At 52.5% G+C, this 16,996-nt stretch overlaps 2 protein-coding genes across 3 annotated transcripts in view; one reads left to right on the top strand and one right to left on the bottom strand.

Moving 5' to 3' along the window:
• Positions 1–389: 389 nt before the first annotated feature.
• NUTM1 (NUT midline carcinoma family member 1) lies at positions 390–11,023 on the top strand. Its single transcript, XM_045524243.2, is given in 7 exon segments — positions 390–459; positions 3,334–4,048; positions 6,011–6,139; positions 7,203–7,342; positions 7,849–8,135; positions 8,446–8,562; positions 8,900–11,023. Coding segments are annotated over 7 exon segments (3,450 nt in total). The 3' UTR covers positions 10,892–11,023.
• Positions 11,024–11,985: 962 nt separating this feature from the next.
• Positions 11,986–16,996, bottom strand: part of LPCAT4 (lysophosphatidylcholine acyltransferase 4) — an 88,578-nt gene continuing 83,567 nt past the window's right edge. For both annotated transcript variants that reach the window (XM_074365857.1, XM_010965316.3), the window contains exons 4-14: positions 16,586–16,698; positions 16,417–16,477; positions 16,074–16,132; positions 15,838–15,872; positions 15,247–15,301; positions 15,053–15,135; positions 14,710–14,835; positions 14,220–14,352; positions 13,012–13,110; positions 12,518–12,674; positions 11,986–12,278 (exon numbers count right to left, since the gene is read on the bottom strand). In XM_074365857.1, the coding sequence (XP_074221958.1) occupies positions 12,124–12,278; positions 12,518–12,674; positions 13,012–13,110; positions 14,220–14,352; positions 14,710–14,835; positions 15,053–15,135; positions 15,247–15,301; positions 15,838–15,872; positions 16,074–16,132; positions 16,417–16,477; positions 16,586–16,698 (1,076 nt within the window). In that variant the 3' untranslated portion in view covers positions 11,986–12,123. The remainder of the gene's footprint in view (positions 12,279–12,517; positions 12,675–13,011; positions 13,111–14,219; positions 14,353–14,709; positions 14,836–15,052; positions 15,136–15,246; positions 15,302–15,837; positions 15,873–16,073; positions 16,133–16,416; positions 16,478–16,585; positions 16,699–16,996) is intronic.

Raw genomic sequence — 16,996 nt, 5'->3', positions numbered from 1 at the left:
CAGGACTTGGCCTGTTGCAACCCAGTCGCAACCTCGCAGGGGTCGTAAGACAAGTGGAATGTGCCCACTGTGTGCCAGGCACTGCTATGCGTTGGAGGGGGGTAGGGATGGGTATAGACTGAACATTAACGAATAGAATCCTGTCTTTATCCCAAGATGCACACCCATTTCAGAGGCAGTGGGTTTCTAGTACTTGGAGGAACAAAGGCTCCAGGGTCCAGAGCCCCTTTTACCTTAGGGAAGAAAGAAGAAAGTTTTCTTCCCTCCCCTCTTTTACATCCGGTTCCCTCGCCCTATTTCAAAATATTGGCGGTAAAGAGTGCATGATGGGTATTGAATATTATGTCCCGCGCAGAGAGCGTGAAGTTATTTTATGAAACTGGTGAAGTATGTTTTAATGGTCGAACCAAGATTCAAACTCAGGTCTCTACCACAAATTCAACGCTCTTTCTTATAGTGGTGAGTAGCTAATAATAGCATAATAAGATGCACCTCCTAGGAGTATTTAGACTTTTAAAAGAACGTACAAATTATCCGTATACGCCTCTAGTTTAAAGAAATGAAAATTGGAACCTAGATATCATTACAAATGTGATCGTTGCTGTATTATTTATACCGACAAAAACACTGTAATGTATATTAACTTTACAACCAGAATAACCTGAAAAAAAATTTTTTTTTTTTAGAATATAGTTTTTATTTACTTGTAGTTGAATGAAAAAACCTCTGCAATTTCCTCAGGGTTAAAGAACTCGGTTCCAGAGGTAAGGAGTGGAGGGAGACTTGCTATATATCCCATTTTGCACAGTTTGACTTGAACCACGCTGATGTGTTAACCTATTTTAAAAACGAAAACTATTTAGCAAAAATTTAAAACAATGAAAATAATTTAACGAACAAAAGGGACTTTTTGGTCTTGAAATTTTAGGCTGAATGGCAGTTTTGGATAGAGTGGGGCTTTTCAGCCAAAGGTAAGGCTGAGGCTTCTGTGGACTGCAGAGGTGATGATAGTAAATGACTTGGGAACTTTAGGACAGCTTTGCAAGGAAATGATGTGCATACACAGACTTCTAAGACAAACCTGATTTCAAACATTCTGTTCCCTGGATCCTTAAGTACATAGACTGTGTGCTCTGAATTTGGTTCAGAAAATACAGCCAACATTGAATTAAGTCAAGGGTTTGCCACAACCTGCTATTAATAGGAAGTCAGGTACAGAACTGGATGGGAGTGAAAGGCACAAAACTAGATATATTGGTAAAGAATTGTATAGGGAACCCAGGTGCGAAATATGTGGTTGGGAATCTGGGGAAGAATTTGCAAGTTGCCCTAAAAAGGTGTACAACTGTGTTGCCATACTCTGGTTTGGAGGGGATTCCTGGTTACTGCGTACTTACCAAGGTCTTTCGTGGAATATCTCCCTACCCCCACCCTACATCGCCCCCTCCCCTCCCCCACTGCAGAATGCCTTGAGTTCTAGATTCTAGTTCTGTTTTGATCTCATCTTTACCTCCTCCTTCTTGGATCCCTGCATATCTACTGGAGCCAGGTTACCTTCTGGGGGCTGGACCTGACTGTCTCATTCTGGAGGCTTCCAGACATCCACAGTTAGTGCCCAAACCTGAAACGATGGCTTCAGATGGAGGTGAGTTGCAGGTGTGGGGGGGGGGGGAATCCCTGCCACCTGCTCACTCCTTGGAGATTCACAATTTGACACTTTAACTGGGGACGAGCTCTCTGGGCTGACCTAGAGGGATGTGAGAGCACTAGCCACCCCCCAACCCCAGAGGGATCCCACATAGGGAGGCTGGGGAGGGAGACTCAGCCATGAAGGCTGGGGGGTGAGGGAGGAAGAGGGCCCCCTGGGTGGCAGATCAAAGCGCCTCAGAGGAAGATGCTGAGTAGATATAGAAGGGATGGCAGTTAGCCACTTACTTCTCTGGAAGAGGGACCCCTTTAGTGTGTGCTTGTGTGGCCTGGGCAGGGGTCTGTGTGGTAGGAGGGACACAGTCGGTTTCAAAGGGAAGGCCCACATTCTGGTGTCTTTAGGCAGTTGGAGCCTGCTCTTGAATTTTGCCCTGAGAGAACTGAGCTGGGGTCACTCTTGATCTTATTGCGGGGTGCAGGGGAGTGGAAGCCTTAGCTGGAAAACTGTTCGGTGGGGGGGGTCCTCTGTGGCCAAGTCTAAAGAAATGTCCTCCCGGAGGCTAGGCGAGAAGGTGCTTTAATTGCCTCTGCTCAGAGCCTCCTGGCTCCTTCCAGCCCGAGATGGCTTCTCTTTTAGTTCAGGGAGCAGTTTTCCTTGGTTCCTCCAGACCAGGGGAACTGGGTCACTCCAGCAGGGATGAGGACTGGGGCTTCCCTGAGATGCTGTTTTTCTACCTTTTGTGGAACTCATGCCATCAGACCCACTTCTTTGTGTTCCGTACTTGTAGGAATATTCCTGGCCCCCTGCTCTGTGGTGGAGGTGAAGAGTTACTCCTATTTCACACCTCCTTCATGTCAAGAAGTGGAAGCTGAGTGTTGTTAGCTTGCCAGTGGAATATTCTTTATTAGGGGGGAGGAGGGTAGCATGAAATTAGGCAGACGATCTACTATTATTATGCAAAGTTCTAGGAGACATGTCCTGACTAATTAAGTACACGTTTTATGTATTTATCCTTGTCTCTTTGACTGGAGTCCACAGCACCCCTGCTCTCAGTAGGAACTGTGTTCCAGACTTAACTGTCTGTGCCTTGTTCAAAAGTGGACCCTAAATTTCTGACATGAGAAGCGCCAAGCAGAAGGACCACAGATAAAATTTTAACTTGTGCAGCAGCGACTTAAAGCTCTGGAAACCTCCGTCCCCAAGCCGCCCTCCCCTTACCCATTTCCTGGTCCTTATCTGTAGTCATTCCTGGCTGTTATATAACAAAATTTCTGGGAAGCAAACATCTAACCCACACATCCTCTCCTGGGAACAGTGCTTCTGTGAGTGGTGGCAGGGACCACAGAGCAGCTGGGAGCAGGGTTCAGATGGTTTGAGAATGGAATGGATGGGAATAAAAGATGTACCCGTTATGCTGGGTGGCATGTGTCAGGGGGTGTGAGCGTGTGTGTGGGTCCAAGGGCCACTGCAGCTTCTCTAGTGCGGTCATTCTCAGCAGGGAGGCAGGGACATCTAAAACACTTGGGGGACATTTGCAAACTATCCAAGTTCCCCCTTTGTATCCCCTGCCTCACCTGTTGAGAATCAGTGCTCTGATTCTTCAGGGACTAGAGTGGAACTCAGATGCCCTAAGTTCTGGCTCGTTTTTCTCCCCCTCCATTCCTCCTTTTCCTTTGTCTCCACAGCGGCTCCACTGGCAGGACCAGACATAACCGTGAAACCTGGAGCTGCCCTGGCTCCCTTCGCTGCACTTCCCTTCCCCCAGTCTGCCCCCGGCCCACCTGCCCAGCCACCCTGGGGGCTGCCCTCGCGGGCCCCCGCACCTTTAGCCTTTTCTCCAGGCAACCCTCTGGTGCTCTCTGCTTTTCCCAGCCCATTGTTGGTGACAGGAGATGGCGGCCCTGGCCCCAGTGGAGCTGGAGCTGGAGCTGGCAAGGTCATCGTCAAAGTCAAGACGGAAGCGGGGCCAGCTGAGTCCTCTCAAACTCAGAACTTTATCCTCACTCAGACGGCCCTCAATTGGATTGCCTCCAGCGCTCCCTGCGGGGGCCCCGAGGGTCCTGCCCCTGGATTCCTGACAGCCTCTAACGTGAAGACCCTTCTGCCCGCTCAGGCTGTTGGGGTGACCCCGGAGGGCCTCCCAGGTCTTCCTGCTCAGGCTCCACCGCCGGCTGCCCAACTGGCCCCCACTGCACCCCCGGAAAAGGCTTGGCCAGGGCCACATGGGGCACCTGAGGAAGGAGGTCCTGCAGCCGCCCGATCCCAGCCCTCCCTGGGTGACCTCTCCTATGCCTCCAAGGGTGTTTATGAGAACTTCCGACGCTGGCAGCACTACAAAGCCTTGGCACGGAGGCACTTACCCCAAAGCCCTGATGCAGAGGCCCTTTCCTGCTTCCTTATGTAAGTGGGGAGACCTGAGATTAATTATGCTAGAGGCTTTTAAATAGGAGGATTTGGGGATGGACAAACGAGGTTAGGCTATTCAGGAATGCCTGGGAGCAGGTCATGACAGAGATGGAGATGCCATGAGAACGAAAATAATAGTAACAATAACAAAGATAATAAGCCTCTTGACCCACTTGCCAGATTATAACAAGCTTTCCAGTGTCTTCTGAGTGATCCTCCCAACCCTGTGAGTTCAGGCGAGCATTTTTATGGCAATCCTCATTTATGGATGAGAAAACTGAAGCTCAGAGAGGTTCCCTGTCATACAGTGAGGAGCAGTGGCTGGAGCTTGGGTCTCCGATACCAAATGCCAGGGCCCTCGGGTTCTGTTTTACCGCCTTCTGACTTGGAGTTGAGCCGTCCAAACGGGCCAGGATGAGGAGCTTGGGGCCTGGACCCGTTCCTGTGGGAGGGGAGCTTGTGTGTGCTCCCCCCACCACACACACACTGCCCCTGCTTTATTCAGGAGCATTCAGGTTGAAATAGGGAGGTGGTAGAGCTCGCTTAGTGGTCAAGTCCCCACCACTCACTGGATTTGTCATCTGGGGCCTGGGCACTGAGTATCGTTGCCCTCGTTCTTCCCATCTAGAAAGGGGATGATTGTACCTACCTCAGAGGGTTGCTGAGAAGATGAAATGAGGTCATGTGAAGGGCTCAGCAGAGTGCCTGGCGTGGAGAATGCCTCATTAAATGGCAGCTGCTATCGCTATTGTTATTATAAAAAGGCAATCTAGAAGAGGAAAAGGACTCACAAAGGCCAAAATGTCTGTGTGAGTGGATGATTGGTCAGGGCGCCCAGGGTCATGGGCTGTTATGTTTATTAAGCAAAGTCCTTAGGCGTCTGGGGAATTTTATCTTCTTCCCACTCAGACCCGCTGCCTCTCTTAACTGCACTGTACTATCATTTTGCGTAAACCACCATCTAACACATGCTGCATTTTCCTGAACTTAAAAAAATATATACATGTTGTTCCTCCAGTGGCTGAACTGCTAAAGAATCTCCCTTTCGACCCTGACTCAGGAGTGAGTAAATCAAAAGGCTCCCCAAAGTCCTCGGTGTGGATCCTGGTACTGACTCCCTGCTTTCTCCAGACAGCTCTGAGTTCTCTCTTGGAGGCTGGCAAGCTGAATTTCTAACTCCTGGCCTATTTCTGCACTCTACGTCCAGGGGCTCTGAGCAGGGTCTCCCGTAAACCTCAGATCAGACCCTCTGCCTGTCACCAGGGAGGCTGGTAAAATGCTCAATACTGCGATTCTGGGGCACTAGAATCCATGTTTATAACAATCTTCCCCAGGTGATTCTAGGCCCAATAATGACTGAGGACTCCTGGGAAGTTAGAAGGGCAAAACTGAATCACAAAGGGCTTAAAGAGTATTGATATTTGACTGTGAAAGGTATCCCAGGGGCAAACAAACAAAAACAAACAAACAAAACAAAACCACTTAAAAACCAACAAATCAAAACACCACCCAACAAAAACCAACAAATCAAAACACCACCCAACCTTTAATTAGAGATTCATTTCAGATAGTGAGTGCCTTTTTTTTTTTTTTAAATGCAAGAGCCTTTGAGCAGGGTTAAGCCTACTTTACAATGAATCCCAAAATAACAGGAGTGCTTTCTTGTTTTGTTGAGGATATAGCACTGTGAGAATTAAGACTAGTTGAGCTTAGAAGGTAGGAAGAAGAATCTGTTTGATTTTGTGTTAGGTTTGTACATTTCAGTGGGAAGAAAGGCCAGTATGGTGAATGAATAGCTGGGAGGTTGGGGGTCTGGAAGTCTAATCAGAAGTGGGGTGTGACTGTGGGGCATGTTTGATCTGATGTGGGGCAGGGGTTGTGCATTGAGGTGGGTGTCAGAACAAGTTGGGGGGGGGGTACACCTGTAGAATGTGACTCACCCTGTGGGGGTTTTAGCCCAGTGCTTCGTTCCCTGGCCCGGCGGAAGCCCACGATGACCCTGGAGGAGGGACTGCCAAGGGCTGTGCAGGAGTGGGAGCGGACCAGCAACTTTGACCGGATGACCTTCTATGAGATGGCAGAAAAGTGAGTCTGACCAATCCACATCCTCCTGAGGGTTGGAGTGTGTGGCTGTGTGGCTGAGGGATGGGGGCAGGTAAGAGAGGCTCGGATGTGAGCAATTACCATAAGGGGTGCAGGACAAGGGGTGTACACTAGGATAGGGTCCCCTGGATCCTTGTGGCTTCTCCCACCACCTTAACTCTTGGGTTTTTCTGTCCTATCTCCTTTTGGAGGCTCTCCCTTTTCCAGATCTTGACAGGAGCTTTGATATTGAAGCTCTTAGGATGGGACTGGAGCCGCACTGGCGTAAAAAATTCCACGCTGAAGGGACCTAGCAATGAGGGAAGCCCTAGAAGGCAGATTCTTTCCTATCTCTGAACAGGTGGCAGGTGGCGACTGATGCAGACCATAGGGCCACCACTCCTCTAGAAACAATGGCACAGAAATTGTTTAGCCCGGCATCTCAGGGAGGGGAAGGTCCTGGGTGCCCAGAGTGGTCTTCTGGCTCATATCCCCCACTACTTCATGATAATCTCCTAGTTAAAAAAAATAACTCAGGAAAATAAACCCTTTCCTCCAAGCTTTCTTTCCCCTAAATCTTCTGGACCTTCTAGATTTACCCTCCCCAGGCCCCAGTCCCAGCTTCAGGACTCCGGGATCTCAGCACTGCCTCCTGGTGGGAACTGCCTTGAATTGCAACCCAGGCCCTGCTTCAGGATTTCAGCTGTTCCTTTGGTTGTAGGCAGGGGCAGATGGGTCCTTGAGGAGGGGCCCACTTGTGGGATCTTGCCAGGCTGTGGCATAGGCCTGACTGAAGCCAACAAGCCTGTATTAATGGCTGCTAGACACCCTTTGTGATGCTGGGTGAGACTGAGTATGAACAAGAACTGAGAGCTGTGGTTCTGTTCTGTGAGGCTTACAAGCACTAGATGGTTCAGTAAGTGATGACTGCAGGTGGAGGGACTAGGAGCTGACCTTGTTAAGTTTCCTGGGAACTGTCATCCAGCCATCTGTGAGCAGATCTCTTCTGGTTTCTAAAGGATATTGGTCTTCTCAGCACTGCCCGGGCCTTCCTCACCCTCTGCAGGTTCATGGAGTTTGAGACCGAGGAAGAGATGCAGATTCAGAACACACAGCTGATGAATGGGCTCCAGGGCCTGCCTCCTGCAGCCCCCCTGAAACCTGATCCTCCAGGGCCCCTGGCCCCAGAGGTTTGCCAGCAGCCAGGTAAGGCCACCCAATTCCAACAGGTGCTGGGAGCCAGAGGCTCAAAGGGAGGTGCACAGAACCAGTCCCGGATCAGGGAGGCATTGCCCTTGCTTCTACCGGTCTCCCTCCAGGGAGTGGCTTTTGATGTTCCAAACAGGGTGTCCACAGGAGGCTGAGTTCTCAGGTTCCCTTTGTCCCAAACTAGGTATTGATCTGGGCCAGGTAAACGAACCACTCTCTGAGACTGGGACTGAGGCACATAATACCTCATCTGCCCAAGAAGTGGGGGCTGGATCAAGGACTTCTTGGAACTTCAGGGATTCCAAGATTCCTCATACAGAGTCTCTCTCAGACCCTCCAGCTCCTAAATATTCTCCCACGGCTGGTACTGTTTCAGGTTTGGCCTGATCCAGCCCGGAACCGTTTCCGTGTACCTAGGTTGCTGCCCTCACACATGGGTGTGGGAGGCAGAATATGTGGTCTCAGTGCCGCTTCCCACCTCTCCTTCCCACCTCGCCCCTCAGTGTACATTCCCAAGAAGGCTGCCTCCAAGGCCCGGGCCCCCCGCCGGCGGCAGCGCAAAACCCAGAGGCCTCCGGCCCCTGAGGCACCCAAGGAGATCCCAGCAGAGGCTGTGAAGGAGTACTCTGACATCATGGAAGAGCTGGTGGCGAGTCACTTGGCCACTGAGGAGTCAGATGGAAAACAGGAAGAGGAAGAAGAGCAACAGCAGGAGGAAGGGCTGTATCCAGACGCAGGTCTCCTGAGCTACATCGACGAGCTGTGTTCTCAGGAGGTCTTTGTCTCCAAGGTGGGCAGGGCCCGCGCAGCTGCTTTGTAGCAGATCCTGGGGTGGGAACTCGAGGGAACCAATGATGTAGGTTCTGCCCCAGGCAGTTAAGAACTAGATTCTCTTCCATACTGAGAAGTGTGTGTGCATGTATGTGCATACATCAATGTGTGTCGCTGGTGGTTTATAACCACCCAGGCAGTGGGTCGGGGGTAGGAGTGGGGGAACGTGGTGCTTCCCTTGAGCATCTTGGTTGACAGGTTACCTCCTGTCACAGCACTTGTCACCTGGCTGCTGGCAAACTCACAGCACTTTTCCTTCTGTTCCCCAGGTGGAGGCCGTCATTCACCCTCAATTTTTGGCAGATCTCCTGTCCCCAGAACAACAGAGGGATCCCTTGGCCTTAACTGAGGAGCTGGAGCAAGAAGAAGGACTCAGTCTTGCCCAGGTAAACCCGGGAGGTAGAGAACATCAGAGCAAGAAGCTCGTGTGGTTTTATCTAAACCTACGCCATCTTCGATGGTATGGCTTCAGAACTGAGCTTTGGGTGCAGAACAAGTAGGCAAGGGACCATGGAAAAGGGGGTGGTGGTGTAAGGGCTCAAAGCATGGGAATAAGACTCAAGAAGGTGGAAAAGATGAGCTGCAGTATCTGGTTGTGATACCGTCACTTAAGACGCTTGCTTGCGTTCCCTGCCCTGCCCAAGTGCCATCTCCTTATCACTCCACCAGGCACCTCTTCTCACAACCACATACAGAACAGTGTTTGTCTATTCTCCTTCTAAGCTGGTCCAGAAGCGACTCCTGGCCTTGGAAGAGGAGGATGCAGAGGCACCTCCAAGTTGCAGTGGTGCTCAACTGGACTCAAGTCCCTCTGTTTCTGATGAGGATGAAGAAGGGGGTGGGCGGCTTCGGCCCTCCCCTGGGCCTTGGGTGGCTGGGGGCACCATTTGCCTTGGAAAGGCTGCTTCTCCGGGAAAGCAGGCAAGAGAAGTGCCTGGTGGGCAGGAGCGGGCCCTAGGTGGCCCAAGGTGGCTGTGCAGGGACGGGAACCCTCTGCCATCCGCCAGTGGCTGGGACCTGCAGCTAGAACTTGCAGCTCCACAGGGAACTCGCGGGCCCTTGGGTATGGAGAGAAGAGGGTCTGGGAAGGTTACAGGCCAGATATCATCTCATGTGGATGACCACCTGGGAGGTGCTGGGTCCCCTGGGCGCTCTCTGGTGGCTGACAGGGCTTCTGAAGCTCTGCCCCTCTGCTGGCAGGAAGGCCCGCAGCTCGAGATAGTTCCCCATTTGGATGTTGGCCTTTCAGAGCTGACTCCTCTGCAAGGACAGGGGTTGGGGAAGCAGGCCCTGGGGATGCAGACAGGACAACAGATAGGGAACCTTGGAGCGGCTCCTCAGGAGGAACCATTGGCAGTGCCCCAGGAAGGCTCTCCAGGGGCCATGTGGGGAGATGACAGAGGTCCTCCCACGGTTCAGAGTTATGATCAGGACCCTTCCCCTAGAGCAGCTGGGGACAGGGATGGGGCTGGGGCCTCTCTCAGTCCAGGGCTTTGGCTGAGCAATGTAATAGACACTGTGGGCCTGGAGTTGCCCTTACAAATTGAGGAGGTCATAGAGAGCTTCCATGATGGGGAGTGTGTAACTGAGCACCAGCGGGGCTGCCAGGCATCGGGCACCAGAAGCAGCATTTCTCTGGGTCCCGGAGAAACCACAGCACTGGAGGGCATGGGGAGCAGTGCGGTTCCCTGTGGGAGCACAGATGCCACATTGGCTTTAGAAAAGACAAACTACTGCAGCTTGTCGGGACCTCTGAGGGCCAACAGCTCGGCCTCGCAGCCTAAATTAAACAGAGGACAGAGCCCTGAGACCATTCGGGATCCCAGTGATCTGTGGGCTGGGGTTTGCCCCCCATTGCTGGAAAGCAGGATTGATGCCTCCACACGGGGGGCTTCCAAAGAAGCTCCCCTGCCTGCAGGTCAAGGCAACATCCTTATCCTGGGGCCCCAGGGCACCTCCTCCTTCCCCGAGGCCAGCCCAGAGGCAGGGGGTAGAGACAGTTCCATTTCTCCTCTGGTGGAAGCCACCAAATGTGGCAACACACTCAGTGTTAGAGATGCCTGTGGCCTCCAGCTTGGGGCTGCTGAAGATACCTGCCCACTAGGTTTTCATCCTTATGACCCCCAGGGAGAGGCCAGGGAGGATACTGATTTGTCTGAGCCTAAAGACCTTGCTTCCTTACCAGCCAGTCGAGAGTCTTATGCACACAGAACCCCCAAATCAACACCTCCTCTCCAGGGTCTTAGAAGCACTTCCCCTAGAAGAGGAACCAGGGATGCCTTAGTTGTGAGAGAAGCCCCTCCTGTCAGTGGAACAGGCAGTTCAGCAGATGGGGCCAAAGGAGAGGAGGAGGATGAAGAACTCTCCAACTTTGTCTACCTCTTGGCCTCTAAACTTAGCCTCTCGCCAAGGAGGGGTCATGGCTCTGCCTCAGGCCTGCTCTCAGGGGGCCGGAGGGGCCAGAGAGCACCCCCCTCCCCCACTCCTGAGGCGAGAGGCCTTAGCCAGCCTCCAAATCCAGTTGCCAAGTCTGGGAAGCAAGCTGTAGTTGGAGGTCCAGCCCCGGCTGAAAAGAAGCCTTTCTTGGGGGCTGACCTTGGGGCACCTGGGGAGAAACCTCTGGCCCTGGGAGCGGTTCGCGCCTCACAGCCTCGTAAGAGAAGGCGTGATAGCTTTGTCACTGGCAGGAGGAAGAAACGACGTCGCAGCCAGTAGGGAGCTGTGGGCCCCATCCTTTCCCACCTGCCAATCCTTGAAGGTGGGGCCCAGAGTAGATTTCACCAACAGACATTCCCTCCTCAGCCCTATGCTGTTTGTTGTTCTGCCAAAGTGGCGAGTGTGGGGGGGACGTCTTGCTGGCTAGGTTGGAGGTGGTCCTCTTGGTGAGAGGTGAGAAGTATCTTTGAAAGGAGTTGTATGGAAAAAAATGAATAAAGACATTTTTGTTGTTGGAAAATGTTGTGTGTGCCCTTTTGGACTCATGGCATTGCTGCTAGATGGGGTAAGATGCTGAAAAGAAAGGAGGTGGAGGTGGCCTCGGATTTGATGGATCCAGGTACCTTTCCAGCTTCCAGCCTTATCTAGGCTCCTGGATAAGCCCCAGCTCTGAGAAGTCCCCAGGCATCACTTTATTCCTTCGTCCAAAGCCTGGACTTGGTGTTGGGAGAGCTCTGGACATCCTATCATTATCTGCCCCTATAGATGGAAGGGATTATAATTACAGGTAATTGTGCCTAGTCACAGCACCTTCATTAGGGAGGCCTTTTCTTCTTCCTTGAAAAGAAGCTGGATGGAAGGGACCTTTATGTTCCCAATTCTTCCCATGGGAGAAAACTTCCATGTGGCAGGTCTGAGCTGCAGGCAGGAGGGTTGGTTCCGACTGACACAGCTCTCTGCTCCACGACAGGGGGCATCAATCTCAGTAGGACTATTATATATGGAATGGTAGTTAGCTATTTTTTAATCTCTAATGAGGACAGAACAAGAGGGAATAGGCTGAAAAGAGGTTCGTGAAGAGGCCTGTTAAGATGTGCATTTATCGGTATGACAACAGAAAGGGAGATGAAATTTGCATGATTTCTGTGCAGGAGAGAGCCCTGCCCGTCTGGAAGTAAGGATTCATCCAGCTGTTGCCAAGGGGACTAACCTGGGGAACCTTCAGGGTCGTCCAGTGGGCAGCCTGCAATCATTAAGCCTTTTCCTTTGTAGCTAATGACACCATCAGTGTGACTGACCTGCCTTTTTTTAAATAGATATAGATATATATTTATATATAAAATAGTTTCTTACAAAATAAAGCCAAACAAACGGAAAATGAAAACCAACTTAAAAAAACAAATAGCAATAACCAAAAGTCAAGCAGGACAGAGATGGGCTTGAGGCCCAGGGGTGGCCCCTGGCGCTGCCCTGAGTCTGTGGGCCGGAGCGAGCTGGGGAGGTCGGGGCGCTCAGTCGCCCTTCTGCTTGGGGGCCTGCACGCTCCCGTTGGCCAGAGCCGGGGGGCTGCCTGGGGGGGAGGCATGTGGTTTCTGGGAGGGGCGCAGGTAGGCGCTGAAGAGCTTCCCGTGGAGCGGGTCGTGGAGGGAGAAGTCCTGGAACTGACCTGGACGGGTAAGAGTGAGACGGGGAAAGTAAAGTGACCTCAGGAGAGGAAGAGGGTCCCCTGCTCTTTTCTCCGAATTGGTACGTCCTGTTCCTCTCATCTCAGCCTCACTGTCTCAGATGCAAGTTCATATCCTGTCTCCCCAGTTGGTTCCTCCCAGCCTCGCCTCTTGGACATCCTGGTCCCCTGTCCTGGCCTCCAGCTCTTGTTCCCTCACGGGCCGGGAGGCAGTGACTCACCGAGGGAGAGGCCTTGGCAGGGTCCCTCCTGGCACAGCTCAGCATGCAAAGTCGTGGCGGCGGGGCGGGGTGACCCCAGAAGCAGGTGCAGGATGGTGCTGAAGCCGTCTTTGTAGAGCAGGCGGCCGGGCCCCTCAGCCTGCTCCTCGGCAAAGAGCTGGGAGGAAAGGGGAGGCAAGTCAAGCTCTCTCCTCGTGCCATCACACTGCACGTCTGCTCGACAGGCTCCTCTTCCAAGAGTGCGAAGCCCAGGCCCTCCTGCCCCCGGGCCCTTTCTGCACAATTATAATCCTCAAAGCTGCTGCCTTTTTCCTGGTCCCAGCCAGGCCTCAGCAGAGACACACTGGGGCTCTGCAGTTCGGACAGTGTGGCATGGGGGTGGATACCAAGCACCTACTGTCTAGATGCTACTGGGGACAGCACACCACACAGGCCTCCAGGTGGGGTAAGCACAGCAACCCCGTGCCCCTCCCACCCCCCCAACTTCCTGATACCTCAAAGGCCAAGCGGGTCAGCTCCTCCAGGTTCCTGCCCCCATCCAGAGCTGCCAGTGCAAGGGCCACATCTCGGAAGTCCACCAAACCCTTGGCATCCTGGAGGTTGGAAGAGAAACCAGGACGATGCGGGGACCAACCCCGTGTCTGCTCCCCTCTGAACTGTGAGCCCTGAACTCTCCAGGATCCCCTAAAGTTCTCTCAGGCCACAGGCTTGCTCAAGCGATGCCCCCCAAGTCACCTGGTGACATAGCTCTCCTATCATGAGATCTACTAGGAATGAGGGAATCCATCAGGTAAGCTGAAGTTACCATTAAGTTTCTGACATACTATTAGGGCATTCCTGACCCCAAGCTGGAAAAACTGGTTCTCTCCAGACCTGGCCTATGTGGGAGAACTGGTCCAACAAACTAGAAGGGGGCCACTGGTATAATTTATCAAAAAACACAAAACCCCAAGGATGCCTGCTGTGCCAGGCCTATGGGGGACTGTGGAACTTGGGTTTTGGTTCTGTTCTGCTACAGGCTACGACGGGATGCTCCTCTCAGGGACAGTCTGCCCCACACTAAAGAACTGGCACACCTGGGCCACTCCCTGTCCTTTCAGAGGATATTGATAACTATGGTCTGCATCTTACATCAAAAAGAACTCCTTAAGACCACTGGGGGGTTGTTCATAAACAGTTAAGTCCCGAGAAATACATGGTTTGCCAAGATTCCTGAAAAAGTTCAGGAAACCCCCAAAGAAGCTTTGGGATATTTTCAAAAAAATCTGCCCAAGTATCACAGATGCTTCCAGGTCTCAAACTCTTAACCCCCTAGCCCCTCACTGTTGTGCTGCCTCCTCCGTATGTCACCTTCCCGCTAACCCTCATGACTCTTCTCTGAAACCCTCACACAGTGCCCCACAGGTCGGATGGTCCCCCATCTTTGCCAGCCTCTAAAGTGGCTTCAGAAACCTATGGATCTCACTATCTCTCCATTGTTCTTTCCCACAATGACTACAACACTGTTCTTCAATGCACTGGGGACTATTACAAAAAATTGAAAAAAAAAAAAAGAGAATCCCCCAGTGGACCTCCTATGTCCATCTACTAACAGCTGTTAGAACATCCAGCCCAGACTCCAAGATGGCCATCCGATGCAAACCACATGGCCCTCAGATACCATCCTTAAATCTTGAGCGAGCCAGCAGGTAAAATCTTTTACCTGCTGGAAGTAGCTAAAGGCACCAGCCACTGTCTGGGGGTCAGAGAGCTGCAGCTGCCTGGCAAACTCTTCCTGGCTGATCATTCGACTCTGGCCGGGCTCTGCTCCAGTGTCCACACGGCCAGGAGACAGCCTACAACAGAATGTTGAAGGCAGAGAGCTGACTCAGTTTCTTTCTAGACACATCACCCAGCAGGCCCTTGGCCCCAGCCCCAAGAGTTCTCCCAGCACAGGTACATTTGGTGTTTTCTTAAGATGTGCTCTGACTCATAGTCTCTGGAGAGCCATTCCCACTTCTGTCACTGGGGTTATTACATATCTTTATTCCTCCTTGCTTTTGCTCCACTGTCTTTTAAAACATTCCTCTATCTTCCCACTTTTTCTTTTTTGAGACTTTTCTTCCTCCTACCCATTCTTTTTTTTCCCTTCTTCTTCTTCTTCCCTATCTACACGTTACTCTGCCCATCCCCTCGTCCTCAAGGTCACTTACCCAGCCTTCCGAAGCACCTTCCCCAGTTCCCAGAGCTGCGGCTCCAAGGCTACCTTCAGCCGGCCTACCACAATCACCGGCAAGCTCCCCACAAACTCACACTCGGTGGCTGGAATGCCCAGGGCCCTATAGGATGGAGTGGAGGGGGAATGAGGCAGAAGAATCCCCTGAGGGTTCATTGCTGACTTTGGCCTCCTGATGAGGCCTCCCCTCCCCAGCCCAGCCATCCATGAGCCCTTCCCACGGCCCCATTCCTACCCTTTGCCTCAAAACCTCAGACCCCCCCCCCGTGGTTCCTCTGCCCTGTCTATCTGTTCTAGGAACCCCTCTGTGGGACACTCACTGTGCCATAACCCTCTGGACATTGTTGGCATAGAGGGTGGGGTCCCTGCTCTCCTCCGGGCTGGGGTGGTACACAGGGAGGAACTGAAACACACAAACGCTTTTTATCAGGACCTCAGAGCTCCAGGTGACCCCCTTCTAAGGTTTCTGGGATCAGCAGATGCCCAGTCTCCCACCCCACGCACAGGGTCATACCTCCACATCCACAACGCTGCAGGGCTGAGAGGCTGTGAGCCAGAGGACTTTGAGCCTGAGAGAAAAGAGACCTCCGATGCTCATCAACCTCTAACTATGGGCTCCCCTACCCCAAGGCTGGGGGTGGCAAAGTTCTGCCCGTTGATAAAAAAATTAACTACTAGCATACAGTCAGCTGGACGAACGTGCAGGGGGTGCTGAGGGTCCAGGAAGGTGGAAGGATGAGAGAGAGCTGCAGGGCCACGCCAGAGGGCGCGGTGCACGGGAGGGGAGGTCGGAGCAACCCGGGAGAAGACAAGAGACAAGCTTGGTGCTGGTGGATCTCAAAAAAGGGAGAAAATCACGTAGAAACTGAGAACTAAATCAAAAGGCACTATCATCACAGCAGGAGTGCCTAGGTGGGACAGCTGAGAGCGCTTCCAGATTATACACGGAGACGAGAACAAAGCAGAGGGAACAGGCATCCTTTCCTCTGGCGTTCTCTGTCCCAGGATGAAGATGGGCTGGTCACCTTGTTCGGAGGCTGACAGATGGCCAGGAATTCTAAGGGACCCAGCTCCCCACCCTCACCCGAGGGACACCAGTACTCACACTCCAGGGCCTCTCCATGCCCAGCTGGTGGTGTCCTATGGGAGAAGCAGAGGCGAGGGGAGAAAGGCATTCCTTTTCTTCCCTGGAACTGGCTGACCCTCTTTGAGCAGAGGCCCTGGTCTGGACCCAGCCCCACCCAAAGCCCCGCACACCCCATGGCAGCATTAGCAGTTCTCAGTGATTCCCATTCGGGCTGGACTTGTGTGCCCCTTCCCCTCTCTTGGACAAAGACTTACCAGACTGTTGGGGTAGCGGATGAGGACAGGCTGCACGGGCACCCCTGCGATGAAGGCTCCTAAACCCATTTCCACCCCCACCCCCCAGGCAGAGGTTAGCACATGGAGGTAGCTAGAGATCAAGCACGGGGTCTGGAACAGCTCTACAATGAGGTGTGGCCTTGCTCCATGTCATTATAATTTTCTCTGACTTCTGGAGACTTCTCAGTGTCAGCTAGGAGGTTCCCTGTCTCCCTTCCTCCCCCACTCCTCCACTTCTTGGGTTATTCCAGAGTCCCTCTCCAAATCTGGGACTCCTTTTTTCCTTTCCTACAGCCCTACCATCCATTACTGTTTCATTCACCTGGTTTGAACTTTAGCAAAGCCTTCTTGTTGGAACAGGTGCCCTCAGGAAAGAATAGTACCTGGGGAAAAAAAACCAAGGAACCAGAATGAGGTGGGGTGAGCAGAAGGGGAAAAGAAACCTCTTCAGGAACAATAAAAGGTGAGGAGATCTTGAGACCCTTACCCACCTGGGGCCACTTGCCTCCTGAGGTAGCCCGTCTTCGGACCTCCTCCACCACTCTGCGCCGGGAAGCCGGGTCATGCCGGGACACTAGGATAGCTTGGTTGAAGCGAAGGAGGGCTGGGGTCCAGAGAGGATACAAGGAGTCACTTGGTTCCTACCCAAGGCATTACCACCTGCAGCCTCCCCTGCCTCAACAGTAGGATTTGCTTCTCAGTGATCTCTTTGCCCTGGGGACCCTCCTTTCATGGCAGGTTGTCCTTTTCGGGAACTGACCAGAGTGCCTCTAACATGCTGTCTAAGCACAGCCCTTAGATTCTAAGAGGCTGGTTTACAAGTGGTGATAATTTGCAATTCATCTGCCAGTATCAGCCAACATCCCTTCTAACTTCTTGAGGCCAGCTCTCTCCAGAGTGTC

The sequence above is a fragment of the Camelus bactrianus genome, chromosome 6 (genome assembly GCF_048773025.1).
Source record: "Camelus bactrianus isolate YW-2024 breed Bactrian camel chromosome 6, ASM4877302v1, whole genome shotgun sequence".
Taxonomy (NCBI): domain Eukaryota; kingdom Metazoa; phylum Chordata; class Mammalia; order Artiodactyla; family Camelidae; genus Camelus; species Camelus bactrianus.
This window is presented reverse-complemented; position numbering and strand designations above follow the sequence as displayed.